Below are 21,842 nucleotides of genomic sequence, written 5' to 3' on the forward strand. Positions count from 1 at the left end.
AAAGAAAGTAAATTAGGCGGCTTTAAGAAGTTCAATTTTATTGCGCAATTATTGTGCAACAAAAAAATAAGAGAAAAACGACTTCAGTATTAACTCCATAAGGTCCATAATTGCACAATATTAATTGTGCAATAAAATTGAATGACTAAGGTCCGCCTCAGACTGTACAGTCAAAACTAAATAACTTCAAGTATAATAAGTTTTTAATTCATAGGCAACTATGGTTTTTAATTGTTTTGGGTGATACCGACCACAAGAACTTACATTCTTGCCAGATTATTTGTCTGTTTTGTTACCATACTTACGCATAGACCAAGTGCAATTAACCATTGGTACATTTGCAAAGCCGTTAATAAGAAAAACAGCTATGAAATTTGAAATTTCGACACAAGGTCCTCCTCCTATGCAAAAACAACGCACAGTAAAGCATCCTTACTTATCAAGATGTCTTTGCCGAGTCTTATATACGAAAAAGTTGTCATTTTAAAACGCCACTTGTCGTTGTAACCGTTCTTGAATACGCCTACTCAAAATACGTACGAAACATCACAATTATCGAATAGAAGCAAACAGACAATGAATTGAATTGAAATAATGTGAGCCAGTTGGTCGTCTTGCCCAAAACAATGTTACGGGGCGTGGTAGATTCTCTTTATATTAGATGTATTGTTATACAAAATATAACGAAAATACACGGTTTTCTTTTAAATTACTTTTTCCGTGGAACTGAGCAAGATTTTCTCGAAGATTTACTTCAATAATTGTAACTTACAATATGTCTTTGAGCTCGATTTGGCTGTCATTCTATATCTGACTCCCTGCCCTTCTATCTAAGTCATGTTTCTATAATCGTTAACGTTAAAAGATACAGCTAAAATGTCAAGAAATTACATCATATACATCACGTGACTTGATCCTCTCATCTTTGTACATTCAAGAGCTTCCTATTGACGTTCACGATTCAAGAATTGTCACTTGTAATAAACTGGGATTGGTTTTAAAAGAAATCTTGGTCCTACTATAGAAATTTTGATATACTGATCATCATTTTGTATATTAAAACCAGTTTTATTTGATTTTTTTCATGATATAAAGGTTTTGCTCACGCATATGTTTCGGGTTCGCCCGACCTAGTTTCAAACTCAACTGAAGTCCTTAATCATGAGCTTGTATGTCAGAAAATCAAAGTATTTTCCAACATATTATGTTTATCTAAAAAAACTTGTTCATTTCCATGCTGGAGTCATTAATTTGACCGAGTATTTTCGTTACAAATTGTGTATCATGCCTTTTTTGATAATATTGCATTTTTTTTGTTGATGAAATCATGTTATACGGTTTAGTTGTAAATCGTTTTGATTTGAGTGTTATTTGAATGGATTTTGCGGATTTATTAACGATTGTAACATATTAACTTTTTTTATTAAATGCCAACTGTTAGTAAAGCCATTATAAAGTTTTCGAATCGAAAATCGAAAGTGTTTTTATTGGATCTCTCGCTCACACTCAAAGGCCTTCAGAAACGGGTCAAGGGTTATTTAACTGAAAAAATTGTTGGTAATTGATGGCATTTCATTAAGAGCGTGGACCAATTTAAATGTTTATACAGGTTTTACTGTACGTTTTATTTTTCAATTTGATTGGCTTGCAGCATAATAAATTGTAAACATTTTTTTTAAATAACAAACATTCCTTTTAAAAAAGAAATTGAATTCAATTGCAAATTACAGCCTACATAAAATTGCATTTATTTTATATGTACGATTAGATAAAGATGAACTGCTTTTAAAATCAAAACATTAAAAAAATTGCCTTTTAATATGTATAATCATTAAAAAATCCGCAAATATGGTACCTACAGTAATCTGTGGTACAAGTTCCCAATGCAAGGGACCACAATGTACGTTGAAATTTATTTTTGTTTACAAAACCCCAAAGAGGAAATTCTCACTTTTTTTATAATTGAAAGCATCTTATTACAACAATCTTAGGCAAGTCACGTTTCTAAGTATCAACGCTGATTTAATATCTCAAATGTATGGAAAAACGGAATAAAGAAACGTAACAAAATCTTGGCGAAAATTGACTATAATATTCCACCCAGTGTCCATGTATGATCTATTTAAATTGATGAAGAAATTCGCTGATTATTATGCTTCCTGTAGCGAAGTCGTCTTGTCCTTAAACTACCCCTTGAGTGCTTATCTTTGCCCGGTTTGCATTCGCCATTCAGCAGATGTGAAATAGTCTTAACTGATTTAACAACCAAACTTAGTCACTATGGGCATAAATAGGCCTTTTACGAATTTCACTAAAAGTGTTCTGTTTAAACTGTGCAGACTTCCAAGTGTCATAATCCATACATTTGAGATACATTAGTCATCGTTCACTCCCTAGAAATGTAATTTGTCTGGTCAAAAGAAAACGTGTCGCAAACTATTGTCATATTAATTTTGTTATGTTTTTTACTGAATAATAATTTGCGGATACATTTTTCTATAGAGATTGAATTTTTGTCTTTTTGAATGAATTTTGTATTATTTGTTAAATTGTATTCGGGTTTATACGTATATTTGTAAACTTTGAATATTCGTTGAATGTTTATAAACATCGTTATGGTTGAACAATGTTTCTACCTGCTACCAGACCTTAAAGTTGTCTTTTCGCGGTTGAAGAAGTGAAACAGCGCGCTACATAGCATGGTCAAGCGTCTCTATTCCACACGTGATAGTCTATAAGACGTGGTGGCAGGTTAAAAACATAATTTTACAATAACTCACAAAAATACATACAAATTTGATAACAATTCAACTCTGTCAGCGATGCTTTGAAACATTTCTTATAACTGTTTACTCGAATATCATTTCAACCATTGTAGTATTTAGAAATGTTTTCTTAAGGGAAATTAAATTGTGCTGTCATATTGTCATTGTAATCGCTCGGATATATGACTATTTTTAATAAATAAAGTTATCTGAAGTAAGATTTCGAGTTGCAATGATGATATGATTAAGCTAAGGCGCTGAGTACATGAGGCAACGCGAGTATCCGATAACCGTCAACTTTAATCTCCGCTGCGAGTGATACAAAACTCTATGCTTGTATGTCCGTCGTTAAATATCGGAGATTTTTGTCGCGTCATGTACGAAAGCCCTAAGATTGACTAGTAACGAGTTATAAGACTAAACTAATACGAAACTTTGTCGTGAATATACAGGTTCTAATTAGTCGAATGAATCGACTATTAGTGTGTAGATTTTATCTTAACGACGTTCTGTCGAATATTCCCTATGAAGTTTCTTATCCGCAGTAATTTTTTAAATCCGTTTCTATCTGAACTAAATATGTGAAACAGTGGCGCTTATTCTTTTATTCACGAATTTATTATAAAGTTAAGTTTTTCGGTAATAAAGTCCGTTAGAAGTAACATTTCTACCAGTCAAGCTGTTTGATGATCAAATGTATGGGAGTGACATGTCAAAGTCATGTGACTTATAGAAATGTCATTGCCATACAAAATGACTGAATTGTTATCTATCTGCTTTGTTATCTATGAGGACTAATATAAAAATGTAAAATATGAAAGTAATTCTTGCCTCAATAAGACACGAGTCTGTATTCATTAACGAAAATATGAAGGTAGTTCAAACTGGTCTACCAATCTTGTTTAATTTACTATATGTGAGAATGACAGCAATAGTGTTACTTCTACTGTGTGTAAAAGAACAGGCGCCACTGTCGACTTTGCGATTAAAAGTCGCTGCAACTTGTCGGGTACATAAGTAAGTGAAAGTGGGTTTTGCTCAAAGTGTGGATCTAGACTTGCGAGTCACGTGCAATATATAGCATAATTATTATTTTGTTTCCAATAAAACTTATTAAAAATCTATTTGGTTTTGTTTCATCAACATCAGCCTTGAATAACCCACTGCTGGACAAGTTTGTCTATTCTCATCCCTCTAGTCCTTAGCATCATAGCCACGGATGAGCAGACTCCGCTGCTTGATCGTCAGTTTGTTACCAGGCTGCATCTTATGCAGTCATAGTCGAAATAAATTGGATTTGTGTTTATGGCAGGCATGGTAGCTGTTACAAAAAAATACATAAAAAAAAGAGAGTGGCATCGCTTACTGGCCCAGTGACAAAATCTAATTTTATTGTAACAAGTATAAACAAGGTGGGGCCTACAGATTCAACAATTGGATCGACGTCTGCTAAGCTTGGTACTATGAGTACTAGACAAATAATAAATGTATTTATATATTTCAGATATAGGTACATATTTATTTAAAACCAGCTTTTCGCCCGCGTCGAGCTCGGTTATATCGCGTTTCCAAGAGAACTCTTCAAAAGTCCGGGGTAAAAACTAAAGTGTGTTCTTTCTCAAGGTATTTCTGTACCAATTTCATTAAAATCAGTTCAGTGGTTTAGACGTGACAGCGTAACAGAACAATTCTGCTATTTACAATAGCCGATTAATGAATGACAATTACATTTCGATTATACTTAGCACTTTTCCTACACAATAACTTGAAATTCAGTACGGAACGGTACACACAAGGTCAAAACAATTAACTTCCTATTATTGTGTTGGCAAAATTCTTAAGAGAATGGGAATAATTTCAGATTTTAATCCAATTGCCATTCATTCATCGGCCATTGTAAATAGCAAAATCTATCCCTGGGCTCTGTCTATTTCAATTAGTCTAGTGCACTCTGCCTAATGGCAAGAGTGTTTGTTGACTATTTTCTCAATTTAAAATCAAAGGGGGAAATAGTTTTCATTTCGATAAGGAGTGTTGCTGCTTGTTTTTGAAAAAGTGGAATAATTTCTCCCAAAGATCAATAAGTAAGGCACAATTTATATGTTCATAAATACAAGTTAGTGTTCCGTGCGCGCCCCAAAGACACATGTCTTGTATTTATATTCTATAGAGCCAATTATAGCTGCTACCAAACCCGCGGGATTGTCCGAAAGGGCAAAGTAAGGAAAAGTCTAACACTTCCTTCCGCTCAACTGAAAGTGAATGGAGTCCTTTATAATTTCCCATCCGAAAAACAAAGGTGTGATAATGTTCTTCTTCACCTTTGTCATAAAATGTTCATAAGAAATGTAAGTAAAACAACAACAAACTAACAACAATACCATTTATTTGGTTATACAGATTTTTACATATAGCAACAATAATAGGATAGTTTTACTAATTTTGTATCACATTATAAGTGATCAAAAAGTGAACAGTATATTGCTTCTAAACACTAAAATTTTCGAAACACTAGTTTATATTATACATAAATATATAGTATACAACTCAAAATATATATTTATGGAAGACCATTTTGGAAGACAACGAAATTATATTTTATATTATGTTGACATTGAAAATATATTTTCCTTAATTTTAAACACTGAGTATTTATTTATTAGTTACATTAATTGGAAGCACTGCGATTGTTGTTACACACAGCTAAAAGTGAACTAACCTACTTTGCTAGCGCACTGCCATCTGTTGTCTAGTAGTGGAATCAATATCTAAGGGTTGTTTGCAATTTCGTTTTATTCTAAGATTCACGCACTACATATTTACACTTAGTTCTTTATAATTTGACAGACAGTTTCTTTTCGATTTTGAAATTAAAATAACTTAGGTTTTCTGCTATTAAATTCTAGGAAAAATAATGTTTCTAGTAAAATAAGTTTAATTTACTAAGACACTCACAAACATCGATCTATGCTAACATCTTTAACCCACCCTCGCATTAATATTAAGAGATTTTTCATCCCTTCCCTATTCTACAGTTTCTATTGTCATCGCCACTTTGTTTTCTCATATATGTACATCCTTATCTTATATCTAACCTTAGTCTAGAAAATAATATAAATAAGTTATGTAGTAAATATAATTATAATAAATGTGCCAAGATTGTGAAAGAACGTAAGAATACATAGAATTTATTTTTATAATAAATTACAGACAGAATTAACAAATTGACAGACTCAACTCAAATACATATATTATTTACTTATTTATAATCCTATCTTAAAATCTAAACACCGAAACAGATCTAACACTGAGAGAATGTGTTATGTGAATAATTAATTATTGCAACCATACACATGAAATCATTCGCTTACAACTATTTTAACAGCGCCATCTACTGTCAATGTTTTCAAACTTTAGTTCAAATCTACTCGACACTAGATGGTTCTGTATGACCACAATTTTAAAATTAAAATGTCTCCAAGACGTGCCTACGGCAATATATAATATATATAAATAAATATTTTTATTTTAATAAGCACCGAAAAGCTGTAACTACACTGCGCTCCACAACATATAAAAATTTAACAATACTCTTTAATTGGCAAAATGGGAGATATGTCCTGTATATAACGTGATTTTGATTTAATACATATATATTATCTTAAATCTAACTTACACTTAATATAAAGTGAACGATATACATCATTTATAAAGCCAAACATTTCTATATATTCATATATATTTTTTATGAAGAAATATTTTCTTGAACAATGATATATGTTAATAAAATATAATAGATATATATTCTTATATCGTTCACTATAAACAAAGAACGCGTCAATTCCTAAACCTATGCTAACAACTTAAAAAAACACAGTTCAATAAAAGCTTGAGAATAAATCAACTTTTTAATAAATTTTGGAAAACAAATCCGTTGCACATTAAATATAACATGGCTATTCCTCTAAGATATTAATAAAAATAAGTTATAATATAAAGAAAAAATAGATTTATATCTAGTTTAATATATTTTATACATAAATAGACATTTATTCTTATTACTAAACGTATAACCAACACATACATTTCTCGCACACAAACACACATTCACACACACACAGAAACATTTAGCTCAAAATTTTGCACGATCACATAAATAAAAGACATTTAGTACGCACAGACAAACAGACAAATTGAGCTTCGAATAACACTTACTTAGGCCTATCTGAAAATATATTTTCATTGTCAATATATTTTTTAATGATATATATTTAAATTTATAAATAGAATGCACAACATTCGATAAATATTAATATATTTATATATCATGAAGAGACGGTTTATAATTCTTTTTATAATATACATATAGATATAGTTATATATTTTACGTTTTGAGAAAACAGTGGACCATTTAGAGGAAGGTATAAACATTCAATATATTTTGGAACGAAGTCACTACTTTAACCAGATAATTCTAAAAGATTATTTATTCGGTTATGTTCAAACACATCAAGACAATTCGAGAAAAAGCGGGGCTGATTGAATATTTGACTATTATTTTTATGAGTTTTTTTTACAAAATAACTAGTGTCGTTGTTTCTTTTTTACTAAAAATACTAATATTTTGACATCTATCAAGATTCAAGATGAGATGTCAAAATTGCGCTAATAAAATCAGTTGTTTTGAAATAATTCCTAAAATGACTATATTTCGCTAATAATATTAATATACTTAATCGAATGACCAAGACACATTCGGCTAATGTAAAAATTCATTCAAAAATCAATACTCATAGTTCCCAAGTACAACGTAAATACTGAACTTCAACATTTCAATTTCGCTACTCGCTAATAGATGGCGGTAGTGAAGCATTTAGTCTAGTGAATAATGAGTGAATATTCTATCCTCCCCACGCGCACCTAATTCTCTATGCGTTTTTTACAGCAGTTTACATCTATTTAAATGATTTACTAGAACATTCGGTACATGTATATAACGTAATATTTTAAATACATCGATCGATAACGGCGAAGAAACCTTACAACAGTGAAACCAACTCTGTAGTTTTTGTATTATTCGACAGATTTATTAACTGGACAGTCATAGCCATATCCATGATAATTTCATAGATTATCGGCAAAAAGTTGTCATAAGATTAACAAGAAAATTCTTCACCGTTAAATCATTTTTTTTGTAATTTACTCCACAATGATGTCGTGGCCAAGGCGGTCCATTTCGGAGAGAAGGAAGTCGACATCCTTCTCGGTAACGGCGGCTGAGGATATAATGCTGCGGAAGAAGTTGGGGCGGCGGTCGTCAGGCTGGTAGCCCACCATCAGGGTGCCGGCTTGCATCATCTTGCCCTTGAGTTTGGCGCACACCTGAAATAGTTACGCTATTAGATACTAGATGGCGCTGTTAGGCGGGAAGTTAATGCTGCACTTGCGGATTTATTTTTCGCAATTATTAAGGTATTTAGTATGCTTTAATTAAAGTATCCTTTTGAAATGCATTGAAAGCTCTCCTGTTAATTATCGCGGTTAATTAGAAATTAATGTAATTCACTCTCACATGCTACTTACATATTTATAATTTACTTATTAAGTGCCGTTCTTAAATGTTAGCCAGCGTAAGTTAAATACTTCATCAAATATAAATAACAATACACACTCCTCAATTCTTTTAAAAAACCTTAACGCTCAAATCCCATACCTTGCCAAGCTTGATCTCTTTGTTGGCATCATGCGGGACTCCCCTCAGCTGACGCGGCAGGTACCAGAAGGACACGTTCACCATCTCAGGCTCAAGGATCAGGTGGAAGCGGTCCGGCTGTTCCTTGATACGACGCACCATGTACTCTGACAACTCCATCAGGCGGTCCATGTGACGCTCGAAGCCAGAAGTACCCTGAGTGATGGAGTATGTTATGAAAAATACTATAGAAAGGGAAACTATGTTTTGTGTGTTGCCTGTTCTTTTGGTTTAGTGGTTAGTGGTAGTGACTGTTATACTGGAAGTTCGTGGGTTCGATTTCCAGGTCAAGTGTTTTGTTTGAGTTGTTTTGAAGTATTTTAACTATATTATGTAGGTGTTTAGAAATGTATAAGTGTGTACTAGATGGCATTATGTGAAAGTTATGAATTAATATTCCAATTCAAGACAAATATTTGTCTGATATGAGCACGATCATTTGTTCTGTATCTGGTTGTAATTTAGCTATAATATTTATTAAAGATCTGACATGTAATAGATTTCACAAACAATATCTACTCACTGAAATCAAATGTTCAATTCAAACGAAAATCAACATGTTTATTTGTCAATCTCCAATAAACTCCACTTATTTCATATCTTACCTTGCCACGCCATTGCAGCCACAGTTTGAAGATATCGTTATGACGTCCACACTGGATGACCTTGTCTCCGGTGTCGTACTTGGGGTCGTAGATCTTGTCAGTCATGAAGAGGTATTCAGCAGACATGGCGTTGCAGTTTAGGAGGATACCCTGGACAAACAAATTGGTCGTTAGTAATGATATGAGTAAAGAAGTAGTTAAAAAAACGACTCTAAGGAATTTCGCAGAGGGTTCACAAATATTCAAGTTACAGAGACACTCAAATTAAATTGGTAGTGGACACGAAGTGCATGTTCGATCCCAATGTAGGCAAACACCCAATGTGGTTAAATTATTCTACGACACTTCTGATAACTGGTAAAAGATGATCGCGAGAAAACCTGGATCCAAAATATTGGATTCCAGCAATAAGCTAGCGTGGTGGTCACTGCTAAAACCTGCCTAGTAGTAGTATATAGACTGCTATTATTATTGTAATTAAAAGGTAAAAAACGATTATAGGTGGATTATCTATACTAATATATAAAGCTGAAGAGTTTGTTTGTTTGTTTTTTGTGTTGAATAGACCATGCATCGAGGAAGGCTTTAGGCTATAAACCATCACGCTGCGACTAATAGGAGCGAAGATACAATGGAAAATGTGAAAAAATCAGGGCAGGTATAAATCGTAACTTATATCTTCTACCCACGGGGACGAAGTCGCGGGCAAAAGCTAGTTAAGAATAATTCTCGAAAGAATTAAAGTATGTAAATAAAATCAACCCTTTGTCTATCTAATAGATGCTTGTATGCAAAATCGCGTTTTCAAATGTGTTACAGTTTTTAATAATCTACGAAACTACTACGTGTTTCTAAAGAAATCCTATTATAAGTATTGTTTTAAATTTTTAAGTTTTCTCTCATTAGTTACAATACTTAACTCATTCGATTTCAAGAGTCGTATGACGTCAAAATCCTCTTAAGAAATATAGCGCCATATACTCAACAAAATAAAAACAGACATAATAATTTTTATACATAACGTTCTATTCCCTTTAGGCATAAATACAATATTAATTAACAAAATTAGACTTTCAAAATAAGATAAAGATCGTCAAATAACAGACACCGCTTTAAAATACAAAACCGTATTTCATTTTCAAATCTGTACCGACTCAGACCATAGAGTTTACACAGCGTTATGTAAATGCTTATCTGTCGCGCACAGATGTTTGTCCCTGATTTATATGCTAAGCATATTGTCAGAGACAACCCCAGTTACAATATATTGTGGGTTTAAGAAGGGTTGTTTATAAAATACGTTTTCATACTTGAACAGAAAATTGTTGGTCATCGTTTCGTTATTAATAATTGAAAAACTGTCTTTACAGAAAATAAAGTCGATGTCGGGATAACGGTTCATTATTATTTTTAAAGAACGGAGAGATACGATTTTGATAAGAATCTCCACCGTTTTCAAAGACGCTAAAATAGCGGAAAAAGTTTCGATTTATTTTCTAAGAATCCGATAAACCAATACAACATAGTAATGTATTTCTTTATATTTGCGTTTCTTTAATCCGGTTTAATCCAAAACTCAATATTTTTGTTTCAATAAAGTTGAAAGAAAAAACGACTCCAATATTACTGAATCTGCCAAGCGATTTACAACCTTAATGCGATGCAATAAGCACAAGAAATTTGTCACGGAGCGAGTGTTTGACGTCACCACAATATGCTTCATGATATATTCTTGTGGACCCCGCCTACACTTGGTAGGGATGGGATAGTGTAGATGTCGATCAACTTTAGTCGATTAAATCGTTTCGATGTTTTTCTCTTTCGTAAAGTTATCAGTAAATAAAAAAATAAAAAATATTTCTAGGATCCAATTCATAACATTTAATGAATAATGTCTGTGAATGCTACAAATTCCATTACAAAAATGCAAATTAAATAAAAACCAGTTGTTTTAAGGTGAATTGCTTTTTCAAAACGCCTATCTACAAAAATATTGTGGCAGGTGTAATTTTGGCTTAACGACACAGTATTTAGGATGCGTATCACAGGAGGCTGGAGACTCTAGACCTTGAGGTCTCCTAAATTTGTCGTATTGCTTCACCGGCTCCTACCACCTTTTTTTTTTTTGTTTAGGCGGCGGAATCCTCATGGACACCCACTCCCTCGGGGGAGGAAATGGGTAGTGTCAGACTTTTACTGACTAAACCTGAACCGCCGTGCTACGTCATCCGCGTTTTGCGTGCGATGCGTTGCAATCCTTCATACACCGACCGCGGGCTTGCTGTAGAAAGCATTAATATTCGCCCACCCTTTACAATATGATATCGATATAACCACTGTTACAACACTATAACAAACCGTTAGGGACGTCGACATTTAATTAAATTCCTCTTCGCAACACTTGCGAACATATGCTACCAATTTAGTTCATCCCTAACTCCAGCTACAATGAAAATACGACCTTAATTTTTCCTGTCTTAAATCTCAAATTCCCTTGCACGATGAAACAAATATTTTGTAAAGAATGTTTCTATAGTGTTATGTCATTATGGACTCTATGTTTCAGAGATAAAGTCGAGATTGTATTAAAAGGTATAAATGTGAAGGAATCCAGTTATATGTTACGAGTAGCTTCTATTTAATCTAATCTGTTTACTTTTCACGGTTGATAAAAATGGAATTTCATGCTTACAGCATTCGCATACAAATTATTGTTTTTTACCCGACTGGCAAAAAAGAGGGTAATGGTTTATAAATTTCATGCTTAAACTGCTTACTTTGGAATAAAGTGTTTTTTTAGGGATTCTCACTCAAACGCTGAATACGGATCCCTAATACTGAGGCTCTGCTGTGTATCCTTCTATATCAAATTTGATGAGTGATAATATTCATTAGAAAAAAAAAATCCGTAATTGTATGAAACGCGTCTCGACAACGATTGGGCCACGCCAAACCCACTGAGCTTGACGTGTCGCGGATTCGATTCCCACGTAGGACAAGCGTTTATGTGATCCACGAATGCTTGTCCTGTGTCTGGGTGACTCTGTGCATGTGACTTGAATGTTCGTGGAAGCCCCCGCGACACAAGAATTTAATTGCTTAATATCGGAGGCAATAGGATTACTCGACGCAACTCTAGGTTTTATATTAAACCCTCCTTGCTTATATACTTTATTTTTATACTACACCCAAAACAGTAATAAAAATAGATCGTTAAGCGCACTCCTCGCGTCTGCAAGTAATGACCGAACTTAGCGGCGTTATGACTCCAATATTAATTCTATTTTAGGAATAAAGCGAGCAGGCAGTTTACATTGAGTGATATAAAAAAAAATCTGACGCCGAAAAACAATTGACAACCTCCTTACAAAAAAATAAAGATGGCGCCTCGACCCCTTGCGAGGCACGGGCTCTGTTTATATTCATACTTTTTACTAGAATAGTAAGATAAAATAACAAATACTTTTCTAAAAACCGCATCCAAATCGCTTCAGCCAAACGCAAGATAATCGCGGACAAACATACATACATAAACAATCGAACTGAGAACCCTTTCCTTTTTTGAAGTCGCTTAAAAAGGTGTCACGTGACGGTATTTTTTTTTCAACGCCGATAAAGAAGTTTCACTTCAGAAATCTGATAAATAAATAAATAAAAAATGTTTTTGAGATGAATTTCTTAAACTGTTCTTTGCTTGGTATTAATACGAGTATGTTTTATATACTGACCTCATATTTGAAGTGCACGGTGGAGCACTGCAGCAGGGTGCCCATCAGCTTGTGAGGGTTCCACGTCACGGAGTCGGCCCTGTGGAACAACAAGTCAAAATAGTCATACGAGTCAATAAAACAGATTAAAAAAAAATTATCCCCACGTTTTTAAATGTCCATTCAAATTTTATCAAAATATTTAGCCTACTATTTTTATTCAGCCGTTTTTATAGTTGTAAATTGCATTGTCATCGGGTTTGAAGCTACCCTGAAAATTTCAGCCTGCTAGCTTATCGGGAAGTGCCCCAATTTGAGTTACAAAAATCCAAACGGAACGACAAACAGACATGAAAGTGAGTGTATAAAAACGCGGGAAAAATATTAGGTAAACTAGCGGTAGCCCGCGGCTCCGCCCGCGCGGGATATCGCTTTAAAGAAACCTATTTTTCTAAGTTCATTGAAACCGCATATATTACTTCTAATCCCGCCAAGAACATGTGTGCAAAGTTTCATGATGATCGGTTAAGTATTTTTAGCGTGAAAGTGTAACAAACAAACTTTCATTCACATTTTATAATATTAGTAATAGTAGAAATAGTGACTTTGCGTAATCATGGACAGCTATGATACCTAATTCCAAGAGCAATACGGTCTCGATAACTTTTTGTGATTTTTTTAATAGTTTCGTAGACATCCTATTTGAAGCTTCAAGGGATTGATATGCTACGTTACGTAGGACTTGCTACGCGTGCTACGAACATGCTACGACAATGGCTACGAGACACCTACTTTATGGCTACGAAAATTTGTCCATATTTAATTTTAATTAAAGTGACCAATAAAATACACTTTTTAAATTAACAACATAATAGTTTTAAAGTATTATTTATTAAAAATAAACTAATTTTCATCAATAAACAAAAACAACCCTTATCTACCCTTTTCACAACACCACATCAATATGAAAATTGAATGTAAAATTGTTGTTGATTTTTGACTAACCAAGGTCATTAGTCAGGGGGTGACATCGGGTAATTTGCATAATTCTATAATCAATTGTGAATCAACGCACCCCGGCTCACCCTTATTTGTTTGTGGGAAATTGATTCGCACTTGCGAGGGGAGAAAGGGGTCGGAGGGGTCAGCTTTGTGGGCAATAGACTAGAAAATGGTTTTAGATTAAAATAAATAAAGATTTCTTCAACTAAAGATGAACTGAATACAATAAAAACAGTTCTTTTAACTTAATACTATAGAGGTCAAACGATATACAACAATCTGAAGTGCATTCACGGAGTCAAATGAAGTTCATCCCAACTCCAGCATTAGGTTAGCTCTATTTCATATCATAATATTGCATTTTTAGGCAATCTTTTAATTTACGGGGTTTTTCTGTGTAGACAATGTCACCCCGATGATTTATAAAAATATTTTTAAAAATTAACGCTTACATTTCATTAGTGGCCTGCCCGCAATCATATGGCCATTATCATAATGCTATAAAGCATTCTAGCCTCGTCCGATAAAGGCGAGGCAAGAATGCTATTATAGGAGCCCACATTGGCACTGTTAGCAAAAGCTTGTCTTCAATTACTATGGAAGACTTTCAGCTATAAAAATATCAGTAATCTACATACTTGAAAGTTTACTGTGAAAGTTTCAGCTCAATCGGAAACCGGTAAGTAGACCAAATACAACAGTTTTCATTATAGACCGATAGACAGACAATGTAATAATTGATCATTGTACCTAAAATTACCACTTGTAACTACATTATGGAAGCAATAAATTATTGAGTATTAACGGGACAGGTGAAACTAAATAAAACCTTGCAAAAATACAAAAAATATTCAAGTCATCATTGGCCTAGCCTTTTCCCAACTATGGTGGGGTCGGCTACCAGTCCAACCGGTTTCAGCTAAGTACCTGTGTTTTACTAGGAGCGACTGCCTATCTGACCTCCTCAACCCAGTTACCTGGTCAACACGATACCCCTTGGTTAGACTGGCTGTCAGACTTTTCAAGCTTCTGATTACCTGTAACGACTGTCAAAGATGTAGGAATAACAGCCGGGACCCACAATTTAACGTGCGTTCCGAAACTCGTTATGACAAAGATGGTCACCCATCTACGGACCAACCGCGTCAAGCATAGCTTAACTTGTGATCGTTTCACTTATGCGGTTATAGCTTAGCCACGAGCTCCTCAAGCTATTCAAAAAATAATCAAGAACCCGCATAAATATTTAACATACAAAATTATACATTGAAACCCTTAACAAATTCAAAACGTATTTAACGTTAATATGCAAGTGTTTAAGTATAAAGTTAAACAGCAGTATCGTATTGACGCAGCCGCGGGGCCCTGCGCGGGGCCCGGTGTGGGCCCCGGCGCCCCGGACTCGGTGGGACGCTTTGCTTAATCCCTTGTTTTCTCAGCTTTAGGGGTCACAAGCTGGTTGCGTTTACACCGACGTGTATTTGGATTACAAGCTGTTGAAATTTTAGCTTTGATTTGATTTGTTTAAAAAAAACACTCTTCGGGTGAGATTTTTTTTTGTCAACAAGTAAGTAAATTATTATTATGACACAATTAAACAACCAATTTTTTGGAGTCATTTAGTGACACCAAGAACGATCCGAATTAGGTTGAATTTTATGAAAATCAAACAGTTTAAAATTAGTAGTTATAGCTATATTATTAGTTAAAAATTAGTAGTTATATTATTAGTACAAAGTAACCTGCCTAAAATAAATAATCCTAAGAAGCTTAACCGCCCACTATGTAAATGTAAGACTATTTGCAATTTGTAGCAAAAAAATATGGCCACTATTTCAAACCTTTTTATTTTTCGCCTTCTCATTACAGTTCGGTGTTAGTGTCAGCCACGCTGGCAACTTTAAACACATCTGTGATGAACGAGCGCCCTCTAGTGCATACTTGTGTCTCGACACTTTTTGTTTTTTACAACCTCTGAGGGGTTTTAATTAATCTTAAAAGAGGTTTAATAGCAGTAGGAGGGGAGAGCCTTTTGTGGAGAATTGAGGATTTTTAGATTGGGGATATGTTTTGAAAATGTGCGAGTATTTTGGAAAATTGGCGGTTTTTTATATTTTTATAGTGATATACGACTTGTGTTTTTATTTAAGATAAAAAGACTGGGTTTTTAAATTGTTACCGAAGTTTTTCTTAATTTTTGGCAATTTGTTTTTTATAAAAAAGACCATTTTTTTTCTTTTCTTTTATATATTTTTTTCATTAAAAAGTCTTTCACGTTCCGTATAAAAAGGCTAATGAAAACCTCTTGTAAATTTTAGAAACGGAACCCTAAGAATAATGATTTAGTTTTATATTACTGGAAATCGTCTTAAAAAAATATATATAAGTACGTTTCCCACATTTCCCAAAAACGCTAAAAGTACAAATAAGTAAAATCTTTATTTTCTAATTTCCATCATTAATTACTTTCTATTACCCGCTTTCTCTTTTAGCCCTTAATCCCTTCGCCCCTTAAACTGTCAGTATTAACACACACCACTTTATTTGTAAGTCGGCTAAGCGATCAAGTGTAACAGCCGCGGATTGAGCCCCTCTACGAGATTGACACGTGAACTAACGCCTGCTACGCGGCTACGAGCTACGAGACGTAGACGTAGACGCTACGAATGTTATGTGTAATCCTTGACATGGAGTGTAGGGTTGGCAATGAGAAGAAAATTTCATATAAAAATGCATTAATGCAGAATTTTGTAATTTTTACATCAGAATTTGTGTAGTTGCGTTTGATTTATTAATTATAGAAAGTCAGGTACGGTTTTTTTTTTAAGTTAAGTTCAAAAATTGCTTGATAACATTATTTTTCCACTCAGCGTATTTACTTAACCGGTATAAACCATTTTTTAATCCTCTAATCAATTGTCTAAAAGTGCTCTCAGTAAAATACACGTCGTGTTTTGTTCTTGTTTATATATTTACATAAGCATGTATAAGTTGTTATATATTAAGACATGTAAAAAACATTTGAAATCCATATTCAATACCTTTACCATCTAACATCTAGTCCCTTAATTAACATAAAACCATCATCCTCCATTATTCTCATCTGCCAACCCTAGCTCTCCTGTCGCACGCTCTATCGCGCGCGTCTGCTGCATTTAGCCAGCCCCCCCCCCGCTCTCCACCCACCCGAGCGGGGGTACCTCACGCGCGGCTTACATTCCCGTCATTCGCCGACGAGCGGCCATGATTGATGGTCGCTAATGGCGCTCCGGATTAATCCGATAATAAAGAACTGCGCTACTGTTTTTGAGGATAGAGAATCAATTATGTTGGGAGGTAGTATTAAGGATATGTTGTTGTTGGTTTCCTTGGTTTTGATGTCTATTAATCATTTATTTCAGTTTCTAAAGACATTTTTTTTACAAGATTTAATCGCAAGGCTTATTGATTAGAACTTTTTAATCAATTCTGAAAATCTGTAAATTTTAGACTATCATTGTAATGTAACTAACTTACCTCTCGACGCCAGTCAGACGGGGATGACGGTACTTCTTGGAGAACAACAGGCCGCCGCCCCAGGCAGCCTGGACAAAATAACACAATTAGGGTCGAAATGAGCAAGCTTGGATTATACAAATGGACTTTGTGGAAAATAAAACCTGATACTCACATACTGTTCTAAAACCGACGTTCAATAGATAAAACTTTTAAATGTAAATTAGAAATATAATTGCAAGTAGTGTACACTTAATCATTAGGTACTCAAGAATTTCATAGTGACTCATAAGTTTCATAACAAGTTATGCAAGTTTTATCGTCAGCCAATTGACACCAATTCCTTAAAAAAGGTCGATTTCATGCCGACCCCTGTGTTTCTGGGGATGGCTTTTTGTCAGCTATGCTTAAACTACTGAATCTAGTTTCTATAACTTACATCGACATGCATCCACATGTCATATTTCTGGCAGATGTCGGCAATCTCCTCGAGAGGGTCGAAGGCTCCCAGCACCGTCGTTCCGGAGGTAGCGTTCACGAAGAATGGTACCTAAAGAATTGTATAGTTTAGTTTTAACAAGTAAATATTTAAAAATAAGACACAGAACTGCCCTTGACTGTTGAGATTACACGGTCAAAACCAAAGGGCGCGACGTGTCGTGGGTTTGATTCGCGTCGGACAAGAATTTTTGATCCACAAATCCTTGTTTTCTGTCAGGATGTCTTTCTGCATGTGATTTAAATGTTTGTGAAACTACTTGCGACACAAGGATTAAATATCTTAATGCGGTAGTATTTTTTCTCAAAACGGCAAATTGATTAAAAAGACATCCTCATAGACACCCACCTCCTCTTATGAGAAAGCGCATTGTATCAGACTCTTACCAACTAAACCTGAACCGCAGTGCAACATCTCCTGTTCTCGTTCTGTGTATGGCAATGCATAGCAAATAAAAGCAATGCAGCATACACCGGCTATGGAAACTGCAAGCCGTCCTGCACCAATTGCTTTCTCTAACAGAAGTATAATCTCGTGAGTACTCACATTGCCCCTATCCTTGTGGTACCGCACGAGTCTCTCCAGCTCAGTGGGGATCATGCGGCCGCGCTCGTCAGACGGCACGCATATGCAGTAGTCAGTGCCGAGTCCGCATACAGACGCGCAGGACTTCACCGAGTAGTGGCACTGGAGGTGGACAAGAGGGTTAGCACGAGAGTGTATAGGCTAGGCGAGTTGAAGGGTTATTTTCAGCTGCTGTAGAGTTCATCCAGGCACAAGTATTAAATTTCTTAATGCGGAAGATGTTTTCTTGTTTTAAACAGAGGACATCTTCATGAGGGCTATGGTACCTACTTCAAAAATCTGTTGTTTATCTTTTGTTTTGTAATTTATACAGTCCTCGTGTCACGGCGGTGACTCCGAAACGGCTTGACCCATTCTCACGAAATTTTGTATGCATATTGCGAAAGTGTAAGAATATGAGGACGATATCTATTTTTCATATCCTCATCTTTTATTCCCTACCACTAAGTTGTTTTTATGGCAAAACGTTTGCTGGGTCAGCTAGTGTTCTATATAACTTAAAGATACTGTCACCTCGTACCTGGTCGGAGGTGAACATGACGAGGTGTCCTCCGATGCTGGAGAGTCCCTTCTCCTTGTACTGCGGGAACTTGTGGTGGCGAGCCGCCAGGAAAGCGTACAGGTTCGATACCGACCCACCTGTCGAGAAATACGGGTTAGATTCGATCCTAAGTTGTCACCTGTAACGAGTACTCCGGTTGTGTCTAAAACTAGTCGGGCAATCCCGATATATAAGCGTGAGTAAACCGTTGCATTATTTAGTAATGAATTATTATTCTCATGATATTATAATAAATTAATAAAAATATGTAAAAAAAATTAAAAAAAAGGAAGTAAGTTAGTAATTTTGTTAACCAGCTCTTTTGGTATACATAATAAGCCCCGAAAGGTAAATTTTATCACACAGTTAGTCACAAATGTAATTCTAACGTTTTGAAGATGCCTGAAAAACACTTTTCTTTCGAACGAGGTTTAGCTGAATACCCCAATATTTAGCGTCTGAAAAACTATCATTTAACAGAAACCTTACCTGGAGCAAGAATCGAATCCCCAGTCTTCCACCCGATCATGTTCCTCATCTTCTCCAACACAACATTCTCCATAAGGATGAAGACAGGTGCTATCTCGTAGGTGAACATGTTGGTGTTGGCTGCGGCGGTCAGCCACTCCCCAGCCAGCGAGATGATGTCCAGACCGCAGGAGAGTTGGTTGAAGAAGTGGGGGTGACCTGGGGAAGAGATGGGGTTTGAGTTTGGGTAGAGAGCTGGTGGTGAGAGTGAAATGGACCGTTAAGTCTGGCAAAAAAGTGCGTAGAGAGTGGTGTTTTCTTAATCTTATCCTTAAGTCCACGACAAATTTTTGTCGACTTCAATATTTCCTTTATTTTTGAAAAAAAAAACGTTTTTTTAGGCATGTATGTAGACAATATTAATTTACATTGTTTCGAGCCTTCCACGTAAAGAGCTGTGTTCAAGTTAAACTTTTTAGCAAAAACGACTGAAAAGAAATCCAACTGAGAAATTGTCTGCAAAGAGCTTTGCTGGATATTGTAAAAAAAAAAGCTTCCTAAGTATTCTGGCTGTGAAGAAGAAATAACGCAACAAACTCCACAGTAAAATACCTAGCTAAAAACCGGACTCCAACTTAAAGACCAAACAAAGGAAAAACCTCATAACAGTAATGTTTTTATCAACCATTAAGGGTCGAATATCAAGTTATGTTATCAAAGTGTCGATAACAAAAACAGAACGGTTTTCGGGTCCGGTCGGCAACCGATCCGGATGTAATACCACGCGCCATTGCACGCCGAGATAACGTCCGGTTTACTGCCGGATACGGTTTTCAATATTGATACTTATTTATCCAAAAACAAAAGCGAAATTAGCTGTTCTTAGTCGAACTTTCTGTTGGAAATGTAAGAAAAAGAATAGGAATAAGACCGTCGCTTTTAAAAATAAATTTAGATGCTAAAATTATAATATACACGGTGTTTTTTAGTCGTCTTACAAAAGGAGCCCAGTTCATGTACCCGACGTAAAATACCCCTAGGCGCGATTATTATTTTTTATCATCAACTAAGACAATAAGTACGAAGAAAAATTAAACAAGAGAAATCCGAAAATACTCTTAAAAATGATAAAAACGCCGCCGCCCGCGCCCCTCACCATTGTTACAAGGCTCGGACAGCGCTCGCAACAGAGCTCTGTTTCTAAAAAACTACGAATTACATCATAATATTGAATAAAAATTGCAAAAATTTTATTTAAATCTCATAAATACTTACCTATTTTTTTATCATGAACGTGTTCTAGTCATTGGATACATGAACTGGGCTGCTTTTGTAAGACGACTAAAAATCACGGTGTATTGTCATGTTTAAATAATTTTTGTTTCTTCCACGAAATATATGCGCAATTAATGACACGCTTTTTAGAATTTAAGCGGTACCAATAATCCATATTTGATAAGTCAGTTGTGCGTTAAGCAATGCTACTTGTATGCTTCAAATTTGTACGATTTGGTAAAATGTAAGAGACTATTAACTGTTAAAACCACCTATTGTACTACATTCTTACAAATAAATTATTCTTTCTTTCTTTACTTACGATCATAAATATAATATGTGACAAGTTTTTATGGAAATATGTCTTTTCTTTGTTTATTATTTTCTCCCTCTTTCAAGTCCAAATCAAACATGACCGCGTTTTAATTTATTTTAGCTACTATTTTTATTATCTATAATCTATTATCTAATCAAAAGCAACCTTACTACAACCAACACTTAGTAACTCAACCTACCCTTCAGAAATATGTTTATGACACTCTAAAACCCGCAAATGAAAAGATAAGACCTCTTCACTCCCCTAGTTTATCAGAAACACATTCGTTTTTGACATAACACAGATAAAAAAACCGGCCAAGTGCGACTCGGTGTGTCTCTAGAAGAGTTCCGTAAAAATGCGAAACCACTCGAGTGTGATTACAATGAGAATCGTGATTGTGAGGGTTCCGTTCATACAGGATAAAGATAAACATTGTTTTCTTGACCGTACCAATAGTTGTTTATCCTTGTTTTGTATCTTTAGTATTTGTTCGTTAAGTGGTAACAGAAATTCGTTATCCATGAACATTATAACCTTAATTTTTTTTCAATTATCCTGAAAATGATTCGTTATTGAATGATTGCCCGACTAGTTTCAGACCCAATCGGAGTCTTTAATCTCCTTCGTAAAGTTCGACTCGCGACCTCGCTGCATCAGCACCAGGGACTCCAGTTGGGTCCGAAACTAGTCAGACAATCCCGATAAATTAATTACGCGTGACCTTTGCATCATTTAATAATTTTACTTTCTTGATATCACGGTTCATAATATACAACAGCTTGATGACAGACAGACAACGCAGTCTCTCTAATAGACTCCGTATTACCAT

At 35.0% G+C, this 21,842-nt stretch overlaps 1 protein-coding gene across 1 annotated transcript in view; it reads right to left on the bottom strand.

Moving 5' to 3' along the window:
* Positions 1-7,168: 7,168 nt before the first annotated feature.
* Positions 7,169-21,842, bottom strand: part of LOC113504170 (glutamate decarboxylase-like) — a 32,972-nt gene continuing 18,298 nt past the window's right edge. Inside the window, exons 6-14 of the mRNA XM_026886336.1 lie at positions 19,441-19,638; positions 18,931-19,049; positions 18,372-18,512; positions 17,766-17,876; positions 17,348-17,415; positions 12,851-12,929; positions 9,123-9,272; positions 8,479-8,673; positions 7,169-8,147 (exon numbers count right to left, since the gene is read on the bottom strand). Of these exons, the coding sequence (XP_026742137.1) occupies positions 7,965-8,147; positions 8,479-8,673; positions 9,123-9,272; positions 12,851-12,929; positions 17,348-17,415; positions 17,766-17,876; positions 18,372-18,512; positions 18,931-19,049; positions 19,441-19,638 (1,244 nt within the window). The 3' untranslated portion in view covers positions 7,169-7,964. The remainder of the gene's footprint in view (positions 8,148-8,478; positions 8,674-9,122; positions 9,273-12,850; positions 12,930-17,347; positions 17,416-17,765; positions 17,877-18,371; positions 18,513-18,930; positions 19,050-19,440; positions 19,639-21,842) is intronic.

The sequence above is a fragment of the Trichoplusia ni genome, chromosome 21 (assembly GCF_003590095.1).
Source record: "Trichoplusia ni isolate ovarian cell line Hi5 chromosome 21, tn1, whole genome shotgun sequence".
In the NCBI taxonomy this organism is placed as follows: Eukaryota; Metazoa; Arthropoda; class Insecta; order Lepidoptera; family Noctuidae; genus Trichoplusia; species Trichoplusia ni.